Below are 20,666 nucleotides of genomic sequence, written 5' to 3'. Positions count from 1 at the left end.
AACAATTTTCATACACTTCATGTAATTTTGTATATTTACAACAACAACCTTTTAAATTTAATGTTTGCATTAATACCCTCTTATGTATGATTCAAAAGTTGAATTTCAATTTTAAAATTTAATAATAATGATAATAACAATGTTTTTTATTTGATATATATAAAATATTTAAGGCCATGAAAATAAAAATGAAAATTTGATATTAGATATGTAAATATGTAAAAATTATGTGTTATATACGTAAACCTCTCTTTAAGAAAATAGAGGCATTCAGTACAGTCAGCTCATTTAAACTCAGCTTTGAAATTAGGTCTCACCACCGACAGATCTCGCTGAGAAGTTTCCTTTCTCTATTTCTTGTTTGGCTTCATGTCATTTAACCCCCACAAAAAAAAAAATAATAATAATAAATATAAAAAATAAATATAAAAAAATAAATAAATAAAAAAGGCAAACACCCACTCAGATTTATTTACTTTGTTTTTTTATTTTTCCTGAACCAATCATCTGCATATTATTTTGATCTAATCATACTTATATTTTGATGTATAATGTTGATATTATGTAAATTTTAACTATTTATTTTATAAATTTGTATTTACATCGATTTCTGAAATTTAATTGTAAGATTAAGATTAAGATACATCATAATATCTAATAGCAAATTTGTTAGTTTCAAAATATAAATTAGATTGAAAACTACAATAATATCTATTAAGAGTAGAAGTGTAATTTCAGAAGGCACCAAACATAAATGTAATGTGGATTATCTCATAAGAGACAAGTATCATTAACTTCATTACGTGTGAATTATTTAATTTTGGAAATAGTATTTATATTGGAAAGATCGTCATTATAAAGAAAATGAGAGATCTGACTAGCGAGGATTATCGTCATTATAAACAAAGATTGTCTTTTATACTCGATTGGTCTGTATTTCTTTATGTGCATGCATGCATAGTTAAAATGCATACCCAACATAACATTCGAGCACAAAATAAAATAGTCATTTCAATTGAGTTAACATTAAAAAATAAAATTTTAAAATGTAAAATTATGCAGTTGTTAGGTGTAGTCTTTTTAAATTATAACAAACTATCACTTTTAAAGTGTAAGGCTATCATTATGATTTTAAAAGGCATAATGTGTTGATTGTTAGCCTTTTCTAGAGTCATAATTCTAAAGATTTGGGTTGGGTTTCACTTTTTTTGTGAGGGTGAAATCCACAAGTCCCTCTCCTTAGATTAGGTTTAAGCATCTTACCCATTTAGATAGAGCTCATCGCCTTGTTTCCATGAACTATTTTATTTGAATATAATTCAATAGCTTCTAAAGTTATAATATTAACTCAAATCATTTTCTATTCAATTTCTAAATTGTAAAGCCCAACCATATGATTGGCTAAAACAAAATTGGGTCTCTCATTATCTAATGCTCCCTACTCCTCATTCACTAGTTTTTAACAAAAACTTTTACAATTTTGATCCATTCCCATTTGAATTGGGCCCTGCTATCACAGACGATGCTTGGCCCAAGTTAAGACATTTGGGAATAGTTAGTTGGTTTCTATGAATCAAACATCATCTTTAAAATAAAAAGATCTTGAACTTGTCTAGCCAGGAATTGGATCTCATAGGATGGGAGCTCAGTAGAGATGAAATCATTAGGGGTTCATTAGAGAAGATAGTGACTTAACTTATTATGTTGAGGAAAATCATGATGAGAGTTCACTGGAGAAAACAACAATAGAGCCAACTATGTTGGGGAAGTTGTGATGAGAGCTCGCTAAAGAGGCAGTGACGCGGACATTGATGTTTAAAAAAAAAAAGATGACAACCAGCTTAAAATCAAGCGTTGGGAATTTTTATCTTAACCGACTCAGGAGCTAAGTCTGGCTTGAACTCGAGGTCGTATATTATTGAAGTTGTAATTTGAGCTCAAGCTTAGACTCATGATTTAATAAGCTTTACTCGTGAACTCGTTAGTAAGTCGTGTTTATGCATAGTTTATAACCCAAAATCAATTACTTGTATTCAATCTAAGTTGATGTCGAGTTTCTTGTTGTAATTTAATGATCTTTAAGGTTAAAATAATATTATTGTCCTCATTAAAATTTAGTGTTATTGAGAGTCTCATGTAAAATTTTATATCATTTTTTCATCATTATAACATGTTACAAGTCAGCTTAAACCTCACACTCTTGCTGACAATACCATAATTCTTGATTTTTTTACATCAGCCTCTATATAACATTTGTGCATTTTAAACTAATCAAATCACACATAGAAGGACTCTCAAAGTATTTTATAGCAAAGAACATTCATTTCTCATATAAGAAATCCCAAGTTTCATCTTTGACAAAACAATTTGATATTTTTTATGCTTTATTCAGAAATTATTTCTTAGAAAAATGTTATCAAATTGTTCTACCTAGACATTGCATTTAATATACATTTTGCTTTGAAGATGTTGTTATTTTGACAAATAAAAATGTGAAAGATTAAATTATAATTTCCAACATTTGGGAAAATGTTGATCACTAAATACATCTTGAGTAGAAGCAATTTATGTATTAATAAGATGCTTATGGTAGGTATTTTTGTGAACAACATTGGAATGACTTTACATGAGCCATTTTCTCAAACTTACATTTGTTCTTATTTTAATGCTCTTCAAAATTAGATATAAGCTATTGTATAATCATCCACACAGATTTGGTGAGCCCAAAAGTATGTTGTAATTGAATGTAACAGCACAAACTCTCACCCATCAAGATATTATGCGCTTTGGCTTAATGACTTAACAGTTTTAACCCAGCGGTGTAACTTTTTAGGAGGTCGCTCATCCTAGGATTTAGTTTAAATATGAATTATAAAATCTTATAAATCTAAATTTATCAAATTATGAGGGGGTTAAATCAAGAAAACAATTTGGTATATTAGTAAATAAATGAAACTGTTTGATAATTTTTGTTGAATTTTTGTGGTTAAAAGTTTTAAAAGTATTCCTTTGCCAAAAACTTAAATTTCACATTTTTGAAGCATGCATCATAAACTATCATATTAATTTCAAATATCTATAGTAATTAAAATTTTAATATGTTATATTAATGACATGATTATTAAATATATTTAAATATAATTTTATTTTTTAGAATCATACTAATTAATAATTAAAAATTTATTGAACTAATTATTAAACTAATTATATTAAATAATAGTTTTGCAACCATTAGTTAATAAATAAATAAATAATTAATTAAATTTAATATATAATTTACTATATCGACAATTTATCATTAATTTCATAACATTTTAATTATTAGTTATTAATCAATTAAATTTACTTAAATAAAATTAATTAAAGCCAGAAAACCATCTGCCGCTTCCCCTCTCCTACCTCAAATCCTTGCCGACGTCCTTTCCGGTTTTGCCGAAAACCATCGCCGCGACCGAAGCTTGCTCTCCGAGTCTCGGTTAGGGCTGTGAAGACTGAAGACAACAACGGGATCACGACGTACAAAGACCTCCGAAACTCTCATCTTTCTTCTCCTTCCGGTCCGTTTCTAACAGAAACCATTGAGGAAGGTAACGCGCTTCAGCTTCTCTAAACATGAACTTTCGTTCTAACGTAAAACACTCCGTTGTCGGATGACTTAGACTTCTTTCAGCATCAATCTGATCAGATCGCAATCAGATTGACAGCAGGAGCAGAGAAAGAAGAAAAATGGCGAAGGGCAGGCGAGCAGTCCCGCCTTGTTCCAAGACTTACGGCTTGCCGCTTTACTGCGCCGCGTGGGTTCCCCTCGATCGAATATTGTCCTCACCGGATGCTGTCGCTACTGCCGAGGACGCAGTGGACAAAAAGGAGAAAGAAAGAAACACGCCAGTGACCACCCAAAACGATGGCGCGGCTGACGTAGATGAAGATTTCGCCCTATCTCCCGCTCATAGGAACAAACTTTTGCTTGCGCTCGGTGGCGGCGGGGGCGAGGGGCGCAGCGGCGTTCCCAACGCCATCCTTCTCACTCTCTTTGATTTGGAATCTCGATCCCTCTCCGATTATCCGGTAATTGTGCAGGAATTCTTGATCGATTGCATCTTTTATGATACATAATCGGATTTAACTTTTACAGCAGCCTTTTAGATTTTATCTTTTGTTGATGTTTGGCTTTCCCTTTGTGGACAAACGACTCAGGTGCACAGGTTTGGGACGGAAGGGGAATTACCGTACAGAATGGCGATGCATCCTGGAGGTGATGGCTTCATTTGCTCGTTTCTAAAGAGTTGCAGGTCGCTCCTTTGAGTTTTATTTTATTTTATTTTTTGGTTAAATGCTTAGAAAATTTGGGTAGTTGTCCAGTTGAAACGTTTCATATTTCTGCAGCACACGCAGTAATTAACAAGAATGAATATGTTGTTCTAGTTTAATTAAATGGAGCGAATGCTTTTTATAAGGCATTGGCTATGTTTTATGGAGAGTTGGGATTTGCTGTTATTAAGCATCCTATGATCAAGGCTTCATGTCACGCAACCTAATTTTTGAATCTTTCCACATCACTAAATATGAAATAAAAATGTTTTACAGTTAGATTTTCACATTCTTTAGCAGACAGTTTTGATGTTTGATAGATTGTGTTATCTGGGTTCTTTATGACAGATTGGCATGGTTACCCTCTATTGTTTGCTTCTCTTATTTTTTTCGTTATTCTGGTGGCTAACCAATCATTAATGAGTGACCGTACTATCAAATAAATTCTTCTTTGTCTGTTAATATTTGTGTAATTTTTAGTCAAGTTTCTCTGTTAATATGAGGGGCTAGTGGATTTTGATTTTTGCAAATTTTAATCTCAAATTATAGTTGAATCATATTTGACGTGGACTGAGTTGACTAATGGCATTAAGAAGGTTGTTATGTGAATATTGGGAGAGTTTGAAATTGGTCTTACATATGCAAATAATAATCTAAGAAACGTTTTAGTGTGCATTTAAGAATAATGGGGTTAGGGAGTAGTTATTGAAGAAGAAAACTTTTGAGGAGGGATTAATGGGATATTTGCTTAGGAAAAGCTTGTAGGTATTGGAGAATCAATTTGATTTTATGCCACAAAGGTCTTTATAAAAGTAATTTTAATGCCAAAATAATTAATGGAAAAATATGCAGAACAATGAAAAAACTTCCATGATTCTTATCTTTCTTGATAAAGCAAATGACCGGCTGCTATGAAATTTGATTTGATGCACATTGAGATACAAAGAGTTGCTGATGATTATGTTGAAGCATTAAAGAGTTGTATAGCTGAGCATTGTTTAGCATCAGAAGTAATTATAGAGTGACTAAAGAGTTTTCAATCACAACATGATTATATTTTTTTACCAATGTTATGTTTTTATTTTTCTATATGAATATTGAAAGTGTTTGCAAAGGAAATTCAAATTATAGGTGTATGTTGTTTAGGTTGAAAATTTAGACTAATTGAGAAAAGATTAGAAGATAAGCTGGTCAGTATTAGTAGAATAGAGAAAGTGATATAAATAGAGGGAACAAGATAGAGAGAACTGTATTGTTAGTAGACCAAATATCAAGTATATGATGCAATTTTAGCAGGATTGAAATTAGTAATGGTTGGATAATATTGTTGGAAGATTAAGGGATATCTAAATGTGATCTGTTTAAATATTTTGAATCAGTTAAACAATAGTATGGGAATATTAATGAAAATTAATTTTTGGAGTTAAAATTTTGTACTTGAAAATGATAAATGCTTTGCAGCATTATGCAATAAAATATATTGTGAAAACTTAAGATGTATTTTTTGAGACTACAATTAGTCTAGCAATGCTATGTGGATTCAAGTGTAGGTCGATAAAGAAGTTATTGGCAACCATGCTTAGTTGATTGGAAATGAGAATGTTAAAATCGATATGCGCTAAAACTAAGAAGGATATTTAGACAAATGATTATATTAGAGAGACACTAGAAGTAATAGAAGATAAAATAGTGAAAAATAAGCTTAGGTGGTTAGGTCGTGTATGACAAGAGCAGAAGATGCATCGAGGTGATGAGTAGATAAATTTATAGTGGAAGAAATATGATGGAAAAAGTGTTGATCATAGGAAAATGGCTAGAAATTATGTATGGTAAATTACAAAATAAAGTGAACATCTTGTATGACACTCGATAAAAATGAATGATAAATGAGAATTCAGGTTGTGAACTCCATATAAATTGGGCAAGTTCAATGCCAGTGATGGTGATGGATGCCAATTGCTTCATTTACAGGGAATGCATAATTGTATTGTTGTATGCTTGAATCATGTGAAAGGAGCAGAAAGGAAAATGGGTGGCGAAAATGTGAAGAAAAAAACTTGCTTAAAGTAGAGTTTATGTAACTCTCGTCATCAGTAATTGGAGGAGGATTTATATGGCTGCAAGCATAAGGATAATGCTGGTGGTGATAACTGATAATTGCACTTCTCATTTTATTTCTTAAATTTGATTCTGCTGTATAATTCTTTCTGTTTTGTGGTATATTTATAGGTTCTTTGAGTGGGACATCCCCAAGGGTATGGATCCTAGTAAACTAGCATTTAAATCTTCTGGGCATACATTGCAGCAGCTAGAAGATCTTCGGTCCCAATCTGCATTGGCCTTTAGTTCTGATGGTTCTTTACTGGCAACTGGTGGTGAGGTATACTGTTTAAATAATAATTGCGATATCATCCATTGATACAAAAAAAAATTAAAAAGAAAAGGAACTATTATGATTTAGATCTGTTATTCCAATGCTGCTCGAGTGTTTAGTGCTGCTCATTGTTAGAATTGTTTTTTTAATTTATCTTTTAAAATCCCATAATCTGCATTTCAGCTTACGTTTCATAGCTTTGGCTATATATATCTATAAATCATATAAATTATCTGCTTAATATAGTCATTCTCTAGTCTATTTGCCAAATTATTCGTATTTACATTTTATCATTCTCGTTTTTACATTAAACTAGGTTATCAATGGCTTTTTAGTGCTGAACTCTTAGATCCATACAACATAATAATGTAGATATCTTAGGGTCTATGGTTTATAATGTAGATCTATTATTATAGGCATGAAATTATGCAACACACAAAACTTGACATGATAAAAACTTATAATATTAACAATGATTCATTATCCTTGTTGAAAATGAAAAATTCGGCAGAACTCAATCTTGATGATACTTTAATAGTAGTTCATCAATACGTGGAATTTCAAAACTACAAAAGGAACATGTAACTAATTAGAATTCATGTTTTATAAAAGTCTCTGTTCGTATTAAACTTAAATAAAATCAACCATGCATTCAAACCAGCACCAAATTTTATATTGAAGAGGAGAAATTATTTGAATTTTGTGTGTATTTTATTAGGGGCCTATCCCCTCTGTTTATACAATGTGCATCTAGATTACAATAAGCAATTTCTACCCCTGAAAACTACTAATTATATTGTAAATAAAAGAAAATATTTTATAGCTTACACGCATTTATTTTTCATAAAAAGGCTAAGTTGTGCTTAAGTAATCATTTATGAAAGTAGTAAGCCGTCTAGCTTTATTAATATTGGTGTTGGGAGATGGTCCCCAGATACTGGTGTGGATTACGAAAAAACTATTGAGATTGTTGAATAGTTGAGAAACGGGAACTCTATGGCGTTATATTGAGAACATATGATAATGGAAGAAAAGGTGTGAGTTCTATAGATCCTTTCTTAGCAATAGAAACAAGGTTTTCATCGGTTACTTTTATTTATGGTTTAATGTATAGTGTACAATTTAGGGAGAGAATTTGCTGGAAGAGTTTGCCATTGATAAGTTATTCTTGAGTATATCATTCAGATTTTGTTTGAACTTATTTCAAATACGCAAGAGAGTTATGAGGTGAAATATTTACCTGATTGAGTTGTAGAGCACACACCCATTAGATGAATTGTTGTCGAGAAGTTCATAGTTTCTTTATTTTCTTACTTTAGACCTTCTATATCTTGGTTTGGTTTTGGGGGCTTTTTTATTGTATGGTGGCTTCCGCTCTAGTTTCCAACATGTGTATTTTATATGCCCTGCCTTACAATAAGTGCAAAATATGATTTCTTGATTGTTGGGCTTTGTTGGGCCTAATTTAGATTTGTATTACTTGATTATGCTTGTATTTGATTTAGAGATAATTAAAGCAACATTTTCTCCAATGAGTAGTGTTTCTAACATAACATCACGTTTCCCTTCTTCAATTCAAATGTTTGAGAGTTTATTTAAGTTGGAAAGGATAATTTTTTGAAGTATTTGAATGCATATTTGATCATATTTAGCATTTAGTTCAATTAAGTATTCATAAATTCTTTCTTCATGTATGGAATTTCATGACATTGCAGCATCATCATTGCTTCTTATTTTGATATGATAGTATTATTTGAGTTTGAGCTTCTTATTTTTCATTTTGTTATAATATTCAAGTGTATTTTGCTTGGTTGTTTGAATTTTTGTCTTAATTTTTTTAACTTGGTGAAGTTGTCACCTTGAGATACCTTTGTTTTACCACATTCCATATATCCTTGGTTGTGGGTGGGAACATATAGATTATTGTGCTGACTTCTAGTATCATTGAATTTCATAGCTAAGATATTATTGACAAATATTCTACATCTCATACGATAAAAGTGAGTTCATCTCTATTCGATATAAACCCAATTGGGCGGCCTAACTTACATTTTATTCTAAGATTTTCATGATCTGATGTTAAATAAGGTGTTTTCTTCCATTCAAATTGAATGAAAATTTAATGTTTTCGTATTCTCTTATAAAGCATTGAATTTTCGCTGATGATATCCTTCTTGTGGATAAGATTAGAGAAAGAGTTAAAAAAAATGAATTATGGATGTTTACTTCAAAGTCTGAAGGCATTCACATTATTTTTTATTTCATATCAAACTTTAAGTTATAATTTATATTTTATAATTGTTAATGAATGTATTTATATATTAATAGTTTTATTTAACCTATTAGCATTTTTGTTAATAAAAGAACTATTTCGCTTTGAGCTTCACGCTTTAAACCAAAAATAAAATCACGGGCGTCACAATGTTCTTTGCGCTTTGATAATACTTGTTCTTCCCCCATTATTTATATAGCTTTATAGATTATAATTGATAATTGATAGTTCTTGCTTGTGGAAACAACTAATTGTATTGAAAAATTTTAAAAAAATCTATGGCTTTCACGCATTTATTTCCCTAGAAATCTAAGAGCAATTTATGTCCCTTGAGGCCCACTGATTGCCAATGATGGATACTAAGATGGGCTGGTAGCTTTGCAATCCTACGATTGCCATGTTGGCTACTAGAGCCTCAAAGTTAGTTAGTAATTTTAAGTAAAGTAAATAATTATGTCATCTAATTAAGCCCTTGTACTTGGAGATGGCTTGTGCCAAAAATCTTTAAATTTACCATATGATCAAGGAGCAGACTTTCATATATAGAAGGATTAATAAGTCTAAATATACTATATAGAAAAATAAGTTAATCGTATTTGTACATGTCAAATACCCCAATTTATTATGAATTTTACTAATAGATTTCTTTTATAATCATTAATATAAATCAACTTTTTTCTATTGGAGTCAATCAAAAGGCCACTGACTATCGTATCTAGTCAGCTACATTTAAAATCAAAGTAATCAGTTTAGCAATTTTGATCGTTGTTGAAGGAAGTTGTTTGCAAAGCCTACAAAATTTGTAGAAGTTGCTTAAGGCTTGCCACAAAAGCCACTAGAATAGACGTAACACATATTGGAAAAGTTATATTACAAGGTTGCCTGTACCTTTCCATTGCCTAGGAAAGAATCTTAGAGGCCACAAGCCATCAGGTAAGTTTAGTTAACTAGAGAATATTAATAATGAGTCTGCAATTCAGGGAAAGCCATACCAAAGGAAAGATCCGGCAATGAATGATGCTATAAAGGAAACAACAATAGTGAATTTGCGTGAAATTTGTAAAGTTAAAAAAAGAAGAAGTAAACTAAACACTTATTTGAATAACAATAGTTAAGTCACTAAAATAAAATCCATCTTTCAATTTGATTGTCTTCACATGCATAATAATAATATTAATTATTATTTTAATAATTGCGGATTTTGAGTTTTGTGCTATCAAGGCTAATTCCATCTTTATAAAATTTGCTATTAAATTTTCTTATTATTCTCGTCTTATAGACCTGAGGAACTTTTCCATTTTAATCACACAACTTTAACTCATGATCTAAGATATTTCAGCATTTTCACTTTATCTTTCATAATATAGATTAATATTTGTTAAAAACACACCTATTAAAATTGCATATCTTTTACTCATTTTATTCTATCAATATTAAATCTTTAATTTTTTAGTTATTCCTTAATTCTTCAGATTTTTCTCTTGTTTTATTATATGCATAATCAATTAAATCCTTGTCATCTGTAAAAAACTTAACATAATTCTCCACTTTGAACATCATTTGAAAACATCTTCATAACAATTAAAAAATGTCAAAAAATATACTTAATGTAATGATATTGGAATTTAATTAAATTAATTTAGAACTGTGGAAACTGGTGACAATTCAAGCATCCAAGATGGCAATTCTAGGAAACAATATATGGGATTCATATGTCAATTCAAGAGATCTTGGTTTCTTTTTTTGAAATATTTGTGTGAAATCTAAAATTTGTTATATAAATAGTTTTCTTAATTAACTTTATTGGATCAGGAATGTATATTAGTGCGATTATGTTGGCTCTTCCTTTTTATTTGATTGCGGTAATATCTTTCCTTTTATTATCATCTTTCTGCTTAAATAATGATAGAAGAGTGGTTGACTATATATGGAGAAATAATTAGATGAATCAATTCCTCTATTTCCACAGTTCGCTTCACCATTGTTTTCTTATTTTATCACAATATCAAATTAGATTCTATTGTAGATTCAATCCTTTGGTTACGCCACTGATGTTTTACAATAGATTTATTTAGTCTTCTGTTGTGTTTTCTGTCCTCCCTGTTGATTGGAATATTGTTATTCATTGGATTGTTGCCATATACATATCAACGTAAGCTTTTTTTTGGGTGTCTTCTTGATTTATTAGTTGAAAATTTTTTGGCGCTCTTTGTTTATTAAGAACAACTCCTTTTATTCTCTCTTTGTCCTCCATCCCTGGTCCAAATAATCACTTTTCTTTGTTAATCTTTTATTCAACCTTCCTTATGAATCTAGACCCAAGATCCAAGGGTCTTCAGTCAATTTTTTTTTATGTATTACTTATTGTCTCTAGTTTTTATTTCTTAATATGTTAAAAACTTTTGAAGCTTATCTGGGTAGTGGAATTCTATGCATTTAGAAATTAGGATTTCGAGGAAGCTAAATTCACCTGATTGAAATAGTGCAAGCAAGATCCAAAGTTTAATACTTGGGATAAGGAATGCTACTTGATCATGTCATAACCATGGAGTTCTATGTAGTCATAATCAATGGAAGTAGCATGTTTCTTACTATTTCCTTTTGTCACTCATCAAATATAATTCTAATTTATATTTTTGATGAGTAAAATATTATTGATTTATTGGCTCATCGATTCAGAGTCTATGGATCATAGGAGTTTGTCTAATATAATTCAATACCGGTAAACCATGCCTTGGTAATAGAAAAATTTCTTTTGTTGATGGCTCATCCCAAATTTTTCAAAGAAAAAAAAATCTAGACCTATTTTTTATTAAATACTACATGTTCCAAAGCTATCTGCCAATCTTAATCAATTCATATAATTACCACAAACCTGAATTGCAAAATAGCATTCTTTTTTATCATTATATTTTTCAAATTTAGATCACGAACAAGACAATTGGATTGGCTAGAGAGAAGAGTGAACACTACAATATTGAGGAAGTGAGCATAGACAAAGGAAACTATCTGCTATATTTCTTTCCACCTAACATTCAGTTGAGAGTCGGCTTCAACATCCTGCTTTGCTTTAGTGCCATATTGGTCCTTATTAATTCTTAGGCATTCTAAGAAAATTTTTAACATTTTATCACAATTTTTTTTGTGCTTGCTTTGAATTTAGACTTGCTTTGAATTTATACTCAACACTTGAACTTGGGATCACTAATAATTTATTACATTTTTCATGTAAACAAGTTTCTTCTTAGTAAAGTATGATAATGTGTTGTTGACCTTGTGATTTTGTATTATCATTATTGCTTAGCCCTTGACGCCGTTTTGAGGTTCCTATAAGGTGTTGGAGGATCAAATCTAGCAGAGGAAATATTTGTAGGGAGATAAGAAACTGAGAAGATCGGAAGTGGCTGAAGATTGAAAGTGGAAACAATTAATTATGGTTGCTTTCTAGAAAGGTAAACAATAAGAATTGCAACAAGGATAGCAGGAGTTGGAGCAATCAGCGATGTTGGCGAGGCTCGAATGCCTAGGGAGATCTACCATCATCTCTCAAATAAGGTACAAACACACCACTTACTAGAGGAACATGATACAACTGTTGAGAAGAAATAATAATCTCCAAATAACATAAATCAAGCAAAAATCTCACAACTAGTTTCTACATAATTTATTTATACTAAGACAAAAATATAACCTTAATTATAACTCCAAATAAAGAAAGTAGGGCTCCACAAGACCAGTAACAGTAAATAACGAGAATTTTCCCGCCACCGAACTATTAGGATAGAAAAGTTTGATCTCGCTCGCACATTCTCCTAGGTGGGGACGCTCTCAAGTCATTCTCCCCCATTTGGAAAGGCTTTGCCTTTTATAGAAACCTCTAGATCCTTGTAGTATGCAAACAAATCTGTGATGCTAAATGTAGCAGAAATATTATATTCTTTCGTTAAATCAACTTTATAGGCATTATCATTAATCCTCTTAGTGATTCTGAATAAACATCAGCTCTAGGTTTGAGTTTTCTAGCAAAAGCCTGCAAGTAATATGTTCTCATTCAATCTAATTCATACCAAGTCACCTACCTTAAAGTCTTAAGATTTCCCAGATTTGTTTTTATGCTTTCGATATTTAGTATTTTGATTGTAATTTTTCTGCTTAGATATTCATGCAAGGCTTGAATCCCAATCACTTTGGTCTCTTTATCAACACTAAGCTCACCTATAGGAGCAACTCCTATGGGGTGTGTGAAATCTTCCCATAAATTATTTTGAGGGGGTTTCCCATTGTCTGCTAGTGGAACGATTATAAGCAAACTCGTGAAATGATCAAATCTCACTGCTTGATGTTCTATTCCACAGAATATCTGAGAATATTTCCCAAACTTTGATTCACCACTTTCTTCCGCCTATGTCTTATGGCGCGCCATCGAATTGAACTAGAGCTTTTTACTTATTTATCTCATAAAATTTTTAACAGTGACTCGGAAAATTCATCTCCCTATTTGGAGTGATGGTCTTGGGCACACCTTAAAGACGAATTATTTCCCAGAAGTGTAAGTCTGCGTGCGCGAGGCATCCATCATCTTGTGGCAATATACAAAATGTCATTTTGGAAAAATCTACTCTTACCATAACATAATCCTTCACTCTGTCTAGGGTGAGCCCATCACAAAGTCTGTGCTCACATCCAATCAGGTTGCTTTTGGAACAGGAAAGGGGGTGTATAGACCTATATTTTGTCTTCGAGTCTTAACCAAATGACATACTTTACACTGTTTGACATATTTTTGCATGTCTTAGTATCAGTCTAGGCTAATAAAAGTTCTATTTCATTAAGGAGTAGTTTTTTTTCCTACCAAAATGGCATGTCTAGCATCTTTTGTAACACTCATGTAAGAAAGTCTTTCTGAGTGAATTCGCTCTTGACATTGATGATGTATACACATTGGACCTCGTGTAAGAAAGTCTTCGAGTCTTAACCATTGGACCTGTGAAATTGATCATAAGAACTCTCTTGACATTGAGCCGAAATCTTCTAAATATTTCCATCAGTGGCATACACATCTCGACGCTTCATACTCAACATCTTCAACACTTTTTTATAGCTTAGTAATGGGTGAGTGACAATGTTTTCTTGAATCATTTTGGTATTAGGGAATTTTTGTTTATTTTGTGGAGTGTTTACAAAGTTCCAATAAGGATGTATCAAATTTTGCACGCTTCTCTTCTCTTTTATTTTCCCATGAAGATAAGTTTGATTGAAAAGTATTGTGTTTAATCAAATGTTACATCTTTTGAAATCAGGAATTCAATGATCGTGCCTGATAAAATTTTATCGTGGATGTAAAAGTTATACCCCTTTTGTATTATGAATTTTTTAAAGTATATATTTGTGTTTTAAAACATTTAAATATTTTATAACAAACTAAAGAAGATAATTTAAAGATTTTTAAAATCAATAACCTTGGAGGATAATCTATTAATCAAATATGTGGAAGTTAGAAAATCCTCTTCCCAATATCGATTAGGAACTTGGCTAATAAAATGTGAATAAGCATGAGTTACTTTAATAAGGCTTCAATTGTTTTCAACTTCTCTATCTTGTTATTGGGCATTGATGCAAGTGGTTTGATGAAGGATTCATTTTTCAAGTAATGATGATAAGATCAGACAAAATAATTCTTTTGGAATCAATTTTGATCCCTTTCATACCAACCCCAAACTAATGTTTTTTATCCATAGAAAAAACTTTGAAAAAAAAATGAATTTCATTAGATTTTTGTTTAATAGTATATATACCTCTTTTACATGCAATCATCAATAAAAATTATAAGAAAATTTACATATTAAGCACTCAATTTCTATTTATTTACATATCTCACACTTGGACTTTCATATTCACATATATAACACTTTGATTTTTTTAAACCTATGCATGAAAATGTGTATTTCCCTTTTAAAAAGTGGTAATAATATTATTCTTAATGTGATATGAAAGATTTGAGTGCTGTGTTTAAATATGAAAGTTTCGGTGTGAGATATGTAAATGTATAAGAATTGTTTAAAAAAACACATAAGAATTGTATGCTATTTATGTAAAAGGCCAAAATTATACATTCTTTTGCTTCTAAAATGTTGGAAGTTCTAAATGGACCTCAAATATTAGAGTGAATTAAGGCAAAAGGACTTGATGATCTTGAATTAAGAATGGAAACCCTATGATATTTACTAAATTCACAGGTTTGACAAGGAATATTTTCAATATAACGAGGAAATATTCTTTTTATGATTTGAAAAGAAGGATTGCATAAATGATAATGGTGATTCCAAATATCAATCTTTATTCATTGTCTTGGACATAGGTTATAGATATAAATTGCTTTTTTCATTATTGGTTAAAAGTGCAACTCATCATTTGATCTAGCTTGTCCAAATATCTTTCCCATAGTTTAGATTGGGAAAAGTTGGTGAACAATAGAGAAGTTTATTCAACAATTTTTGTCTTAATTAATTCATTAATGGACAGTATACTGGCAATAATGTTAGGAACATGTATTGTATTCTTAAGTTATAAGAGGGAGAAAGGGAAATTATTTCTTATCTTGCAACCATCATAAGAGATCCATTGACTGTCCTAATTTTTTTCTTTTGTTACAATGGGGCAGGTTTCAGAAAAATCTACATAATTTGTAGTGCAATTAGTGACTCCTTAGTCTACAACTTAGATGTTAGAAAGGAATTTTGAGACGTTAATATTATAAGAGTTAGAAATTTTTTATTGGTGCTAGAGGGTATGATCTAGAGGGCTTAGAGAGAGTTAGGGGTCATTCGGTTTGCTGAAAATGGAATGTAGTGTATTTGAAATAGAAATATTTGTTAAGTGTAAAATAGATACATAAGATTACTTTTATGTGTTTGATTTGAAGTAAACTAAATTCAATACAAAATTTGACGTTGGAGGTGGCTGATGTTGGGTGGTGAGGATGATGGTCGATTGACGGCATGGTTGCTAATGTTGGAGGCTAACTGTGGCGATGGCAACAGAGAGTGATGGTTGGTGGTCGATGATAGGCGGTGGTTGGTGCAGTAATGGCAATGATAGTTCAACAGAGTATTTAGAACATGGCCAAATTGGTTGAACTTGGAATAGGCCACAACTGACATATGAGGTGAGTTTGGAATTCATTAAAATTCTACTTTGGATTTATTTTTGCATCAAACTAAAATCAATGTTATTAAAAACGCTGCATTTTGGATTGCTTTGCACTTTTTTTACTTCAAAACAAACAACTACTTAAGCAGAATGAACTTTGCTCATTCCTTTAGATCTTTCATTTGATTTTGAGATTTATCATTAAATTTTTTTTCTCATCTCTTTTTTTTTGCAATAATTACACCATGGGGTGAACTGAATGGTTTTTTTGAAGATAGTGTTTGGTGGGATCAAGGCCTTGGAATGTTGTGGATAGAGATGAGGATGCCTATAATCATATTTGAAGGAAAAGAGGAGGGGAACAACGAAGAGCAATGATTGTTGGCATTGGTTGAGGGCGTAACGAGGTGTCAGTGACTTTGATCTTTAGAAGAAATGATGTTGGGAAGATCCATCCCCTGCACTTTAACAAGATAGAAATACACCACTTGTCAGAGCAAGGATGCAACACTCCTAATGGAGAGAAACCTAAGAGCAACTTTCTAAATTTATAAAATCAGAAAAGCGGTTTAAAATCACTCCAAAGCAAACATATATATAATCCCATAGCAAATTAACTCTATTACTAATGCTAGTTTAGGAAAGAAGTCAACAGAGGGGCGGACCAGCCTTAGAAGCTGGAATTACTAAGTCGGCCAGAGAAAATTGGACTGGTACAACCGATCAGCTCTCGTGTCCTTTTGGGGCAGACACTTAAATGATGCCTGCATCAGGGAATTTATTTGTGATGAGTTTTTGCTCTTTATTCTTGATCTTTTATGTGGAAATCTGTCCTTGATGTGTATTCCCTGATGTGCCATGGTTGAGTATTCCAAGCTTGTTGCTTCCAACTTGGTAGTTTTCATCCCTTTTCTATTCTTACCAAGGAGAAAGGTTGATTGAGATGGGGAAGTGTTTCTCTTTTAAGTCTTTGAATACAGTTTTGATGAACTTTAATATTTAGGCGTACAAGAATCTCAATGATTTTCTCTCTTTATACATAACCCTTTTAAATATATATGATCTTTACTTTTCATTTTTTTTTTTCTTTGTATTAGTCTATAGCTCCAAAAAAATTTCTTTATTATATTGTAATACATAATGAATGAAAGATTAACTTGCTTTATTGTAGAGTTTTACCTTGATTTGAGAGCAATATCTCATATCTTTAAATAAATTTTTCTTATGGTTTTCCAAGTTTCTATAATTGATGCTAGAAACATATGTATGGTTCACATATTTCTGGCATCATGAATTTTTGCAAATATGACATAACCATGGTGTCTTTTTCCAAACATTTCTAATAATTTTGATCCTTGGACCTTGATGGGACTTCTATTTGGTGGTCTATATTTTATCCGCTTTCATGAAAGTCTTCATGGCTTGTGATTACTTTAGGTAGTTCCTTCCTTCCAATCGATAAGAGACGCGGAGGTTTTGGAGCTCTCTTTTATATATATATATTTTTTTGATCTTTTGAATTCATGATCATTAGTTCTAGAGATGGATTTAACATATATTCAGACATGGGAAAAGGAAAATAGGAAGGTGATCAGAGGAAGTTTGAACAATAGAAGAATCCTAACCAAGTTTTGGTATCTGTATATTCTAAAATTGCTCTCATTTTATTCCTTCACTAACGGCTAAATATATAAAAGAGTATACTTTAAACAACTAAAAAAAATTATACAGTATTTAGGAAGGTATTTTACAGCATACAAATCACCTTTAAAGGCTTTCTAATATTGATTTCTCACCTGCTAAATAAGCATAAAATTTTCTTGTTTTTACATTGCTGCCTATATTTCAATTTTTATCAGCATATGATTTCAAGTCCAAGCATCTGTTTTTTCTAGCTAGGACTCTAGAGCCATCCATCCTTGCCATCCTTAAGCATGTCTAGGTCTAGTTTTCTTTGCTTGTTGTCATCTCTTGACAATTCATGCTAAGTTATCGATCTGCTTTTTAACATGCAGGTTTCTCAACACAAGTCCTAATTTACCCTTACTGGTTTGCCGACAAAGACATCTTATATATATATATATATATATATAATATATATATATTATCACTTAACTTAGATATTGACAATTTTTTGCTACTCAACACTCGGATCCATGCAGCATTGCCCACCATTTGTTGCTTTATAATATATAGTTTTAAGTACCAGTGATATCTTTTTATTGCATTAGTACACATTAGGCACTTCTTAATTTGATTCATTTGATTTTAACTTCAGAAATCTTTTCCTCATTTATATCTCTATTTTCTACATAATGTTCATGATACATGAAACTTATCACGCCTTAATATAAATTTGTTTAATAATATTTATACTATTGATTTCTATTATTGGTTCATATTAGTTACTTTTCTGTAATTATTATTTCAGCTAAGCAAGCCAAATTTTATGCCTTTGAAGTATCTCATTTTTGTATGTGTTCTGTTTGCAATTTAATCGGATATTTTTTCATTCAACATATTTTTAGTAAAATTTGCGTAAAACTATTTTTCTCTCGACTTTATTCATATATACCATGTGATTTGAATCAAATTTACTCTACTCAAACAAAGGTGCTTCTTGTAGGATGGGCATTTGAGAGTTTTTAGGTGGCCTAGCATGGACATTGTTCTTAACAAAACTGATGCCCATTCAACTGTTAAGCATGTGGATTTCAGGTACTTTGGATCCTTATTTAGAAAATCTGAAGCAGAAATATATTTATGTCTTCGCTTCTATTGAATAATTGAGCTTGGATTTAATTACGGCTCGATTCTTATGCTCCATCATATATTCAACAGCTCAGATGGCAAGTTCCTTGTTTCCTTAGGAGACAATGGCCCTTGCAAGGTTTGGGATCTGTTATCATCAACTGCTTTACCAAGTCTACAAGTAGAGGAAGTAAGCAAGCATCAGACATAGCTGAATGTTTTCTATATATTAGGCAATAAATTTTCTAACCCCTCTCGTTTCCAGCGTTTTAATTTCTGCAGGTTTTCTGAGCATAATGATATCCTATATGTTATAGCGAGGCATGGTAAATCTCTCTGCTGATAATTTTCTTTTTGTTATTGTGGAAGCAAACCCACCTTGTTCTTTTATGTTTTGTTTGAGGGAATCTGCCGTTGATGGCTCTCTATTGCTCTCTATTTCATGATCTATTCCTTTAAATTTTCATGTTGCAGGTGATGTGGGAAAGATCATTTCTTGGAGCACCACTTCATGGAAGAGAATCAGTTCCAAAAAGATTGCGCGTGACCCAATATCTGCAATCAGTGTATCACATGATGGCAAGCTCCTTGCAATGTAAGTAGCTTGAATTGCATTTTATTCGTTATCTGCTATATGCCATTTAAATCCTTTCATTTTATTCATTGCATCATCGGTAAGATGTGATTATCACATGGAATTGAGTATTTTCCTCCATTTTCTACAAAATAATTTATCATCTTCTTCATCATCCTTAGGGTTTATCTTTGCAAATTATTTCAAATACTCATAATACCTTAATCATACATTGCCTATATAACTCCACTATATTTCATTATCATCTCTCATAACTGTACGTACTATTTATAAATTGGATTTCTCTTACTTATCATAATTTTAAAGCTTCTCATTTGCTATTATGGTTTTCAGTAAAATGTTCACTAGCTACAAATGCTCATATTCTTTAAAATATAGCTCATCAAATTTCTACGTTTAACTTTTCATCACTTTTGTAGTCATAACATTCAACTAAGAGACTATTTATTAAAATATCTAGCCAATCTCCCCGTCCTAAGATATGCCTTCTCTTTGCTTGTCTACATTTTATATCTTATTTTCTCGACCAATACAAGTTAATCATTTTGTATCTCAATAATGACATAATATCGTTTTGCCCTCCACATTTCACCTCCAAGTATTATTTATGCGAGAGCTAATTCTCGCCTTTCCTACAAAATTTGTCTATTTCTTCTACCTTTCTATCAGTGGATGGGTTCAGATGGAGGGTAGTGCTAGTGGACTTCTATTTTTAATGAATTTGGTTACAATTGCTCACAAAAATCTATGAGAGCATTTATTTAGTTTTAGACTCGTGATATATTTACTTCTTTAAAAAATCCCTTTTTCTCGCATAGGAAATTTTTGTTGAAAATGTAAAATTTTGAAAGATTTTAGCATCCTTGACACAAAAAGCTACTTGATCAGTTATAATTAAAAAGTTCCTTTAAAATGATTATGAATATATGAAAAATTGTAGACGGAATGCATAAAATTTGGCTGAAGGATGTGTTTTAGCATCCCCGTTCATGTAAATGTTATGCACTTGGGATTTCTAGCCGGTTCAATGTTTGAAAATAATTTACTTGTTCATGTTGCTAGCAATGTAAAATGCTATCAACTGTCGGCACAAAAAAGAGAAGAAAGGTTGTTTGGGGGGGTCGCCCGTAAGAAGCTGTCGGCAGCCGGAATCGAAATCCCGTCGCCCGCTTCGGAAGGACTTTTTAATTTACGTATCTATATATATATATATA

General features: G+C 31.4%; 1 protein-coding gene across 4 annotated transcripts in view; it reads left to right on the top strand.

Moving 5' to 3' along the window:
* Positions 1-3,382: 3,382 nt before the first annotated feature.
* LOC110023670 (SEC12-like protein 2) overlaps positions 3,383-20,666 on the top strand; it is a 34,551-nt gene continuing 17,267 nt past the window's right edge. For 2 of the 4 annotated variants that reach the window (XM_020723191.1, XM_020723195.1), the window contains exons 1-8: positions 3,383-3,587; positions 3,686-4,068; positions 4,198-4,292; positions 6,541-6,691; positions 18,733-18,824; positions 18,948-19,047; positions 19,123-19,183; positions 19,332-19,452. In XM_020723191.1, coding sequence (XP_020578850.1) covers positions 3,727-4,068; positions 4,198-4,292; positions 6,541-6,691; positions 18,733-18,824; positions 18,948-19,047; positions 19,123-19,183; positions 19,332-19,452 — 962 coding nt within the window. In that variant the 5' untranslated portion in view covers positions 3,383-3,587; positions 3,686-3,726. Of the gene's footprint in view, positions 3,588-3,670; positions 4,069-4,197; positions 4,293-6,540; positions 6,692-18,732; positions 18,825-18,947; positions 19,048-19,122; positions 19,184-19,331; positions 19,453-20,666 lie in introns of all 4 variants that reach the window. The other 2 variants (XM_020723193.1, XM_020723192.1) reach the window with 2 other exon arrangements.

The sequence above is a fragment of the Phalaenopsis equestris genome, unplaced genomic scaffold (genome assembly GCF_001263595.1).
Source record: "Phalaenopsis equestris unplaced genomic scaffold, ASM126359v1 Scaffold000226, whole genome shotgun sequence".
NCBI classification, from domain to species: Eukaryota; Viridiplantae; Streptophyta; class Magnoliopsida; order Asparagales; family Orchidaceae; genus Phalaenopsis; species Phalaenopsis equestris.
Note: the sequence above shows the minus strand (reverse complement) of the source record. Positions and strands in the feature narration are given on the sequence as shown.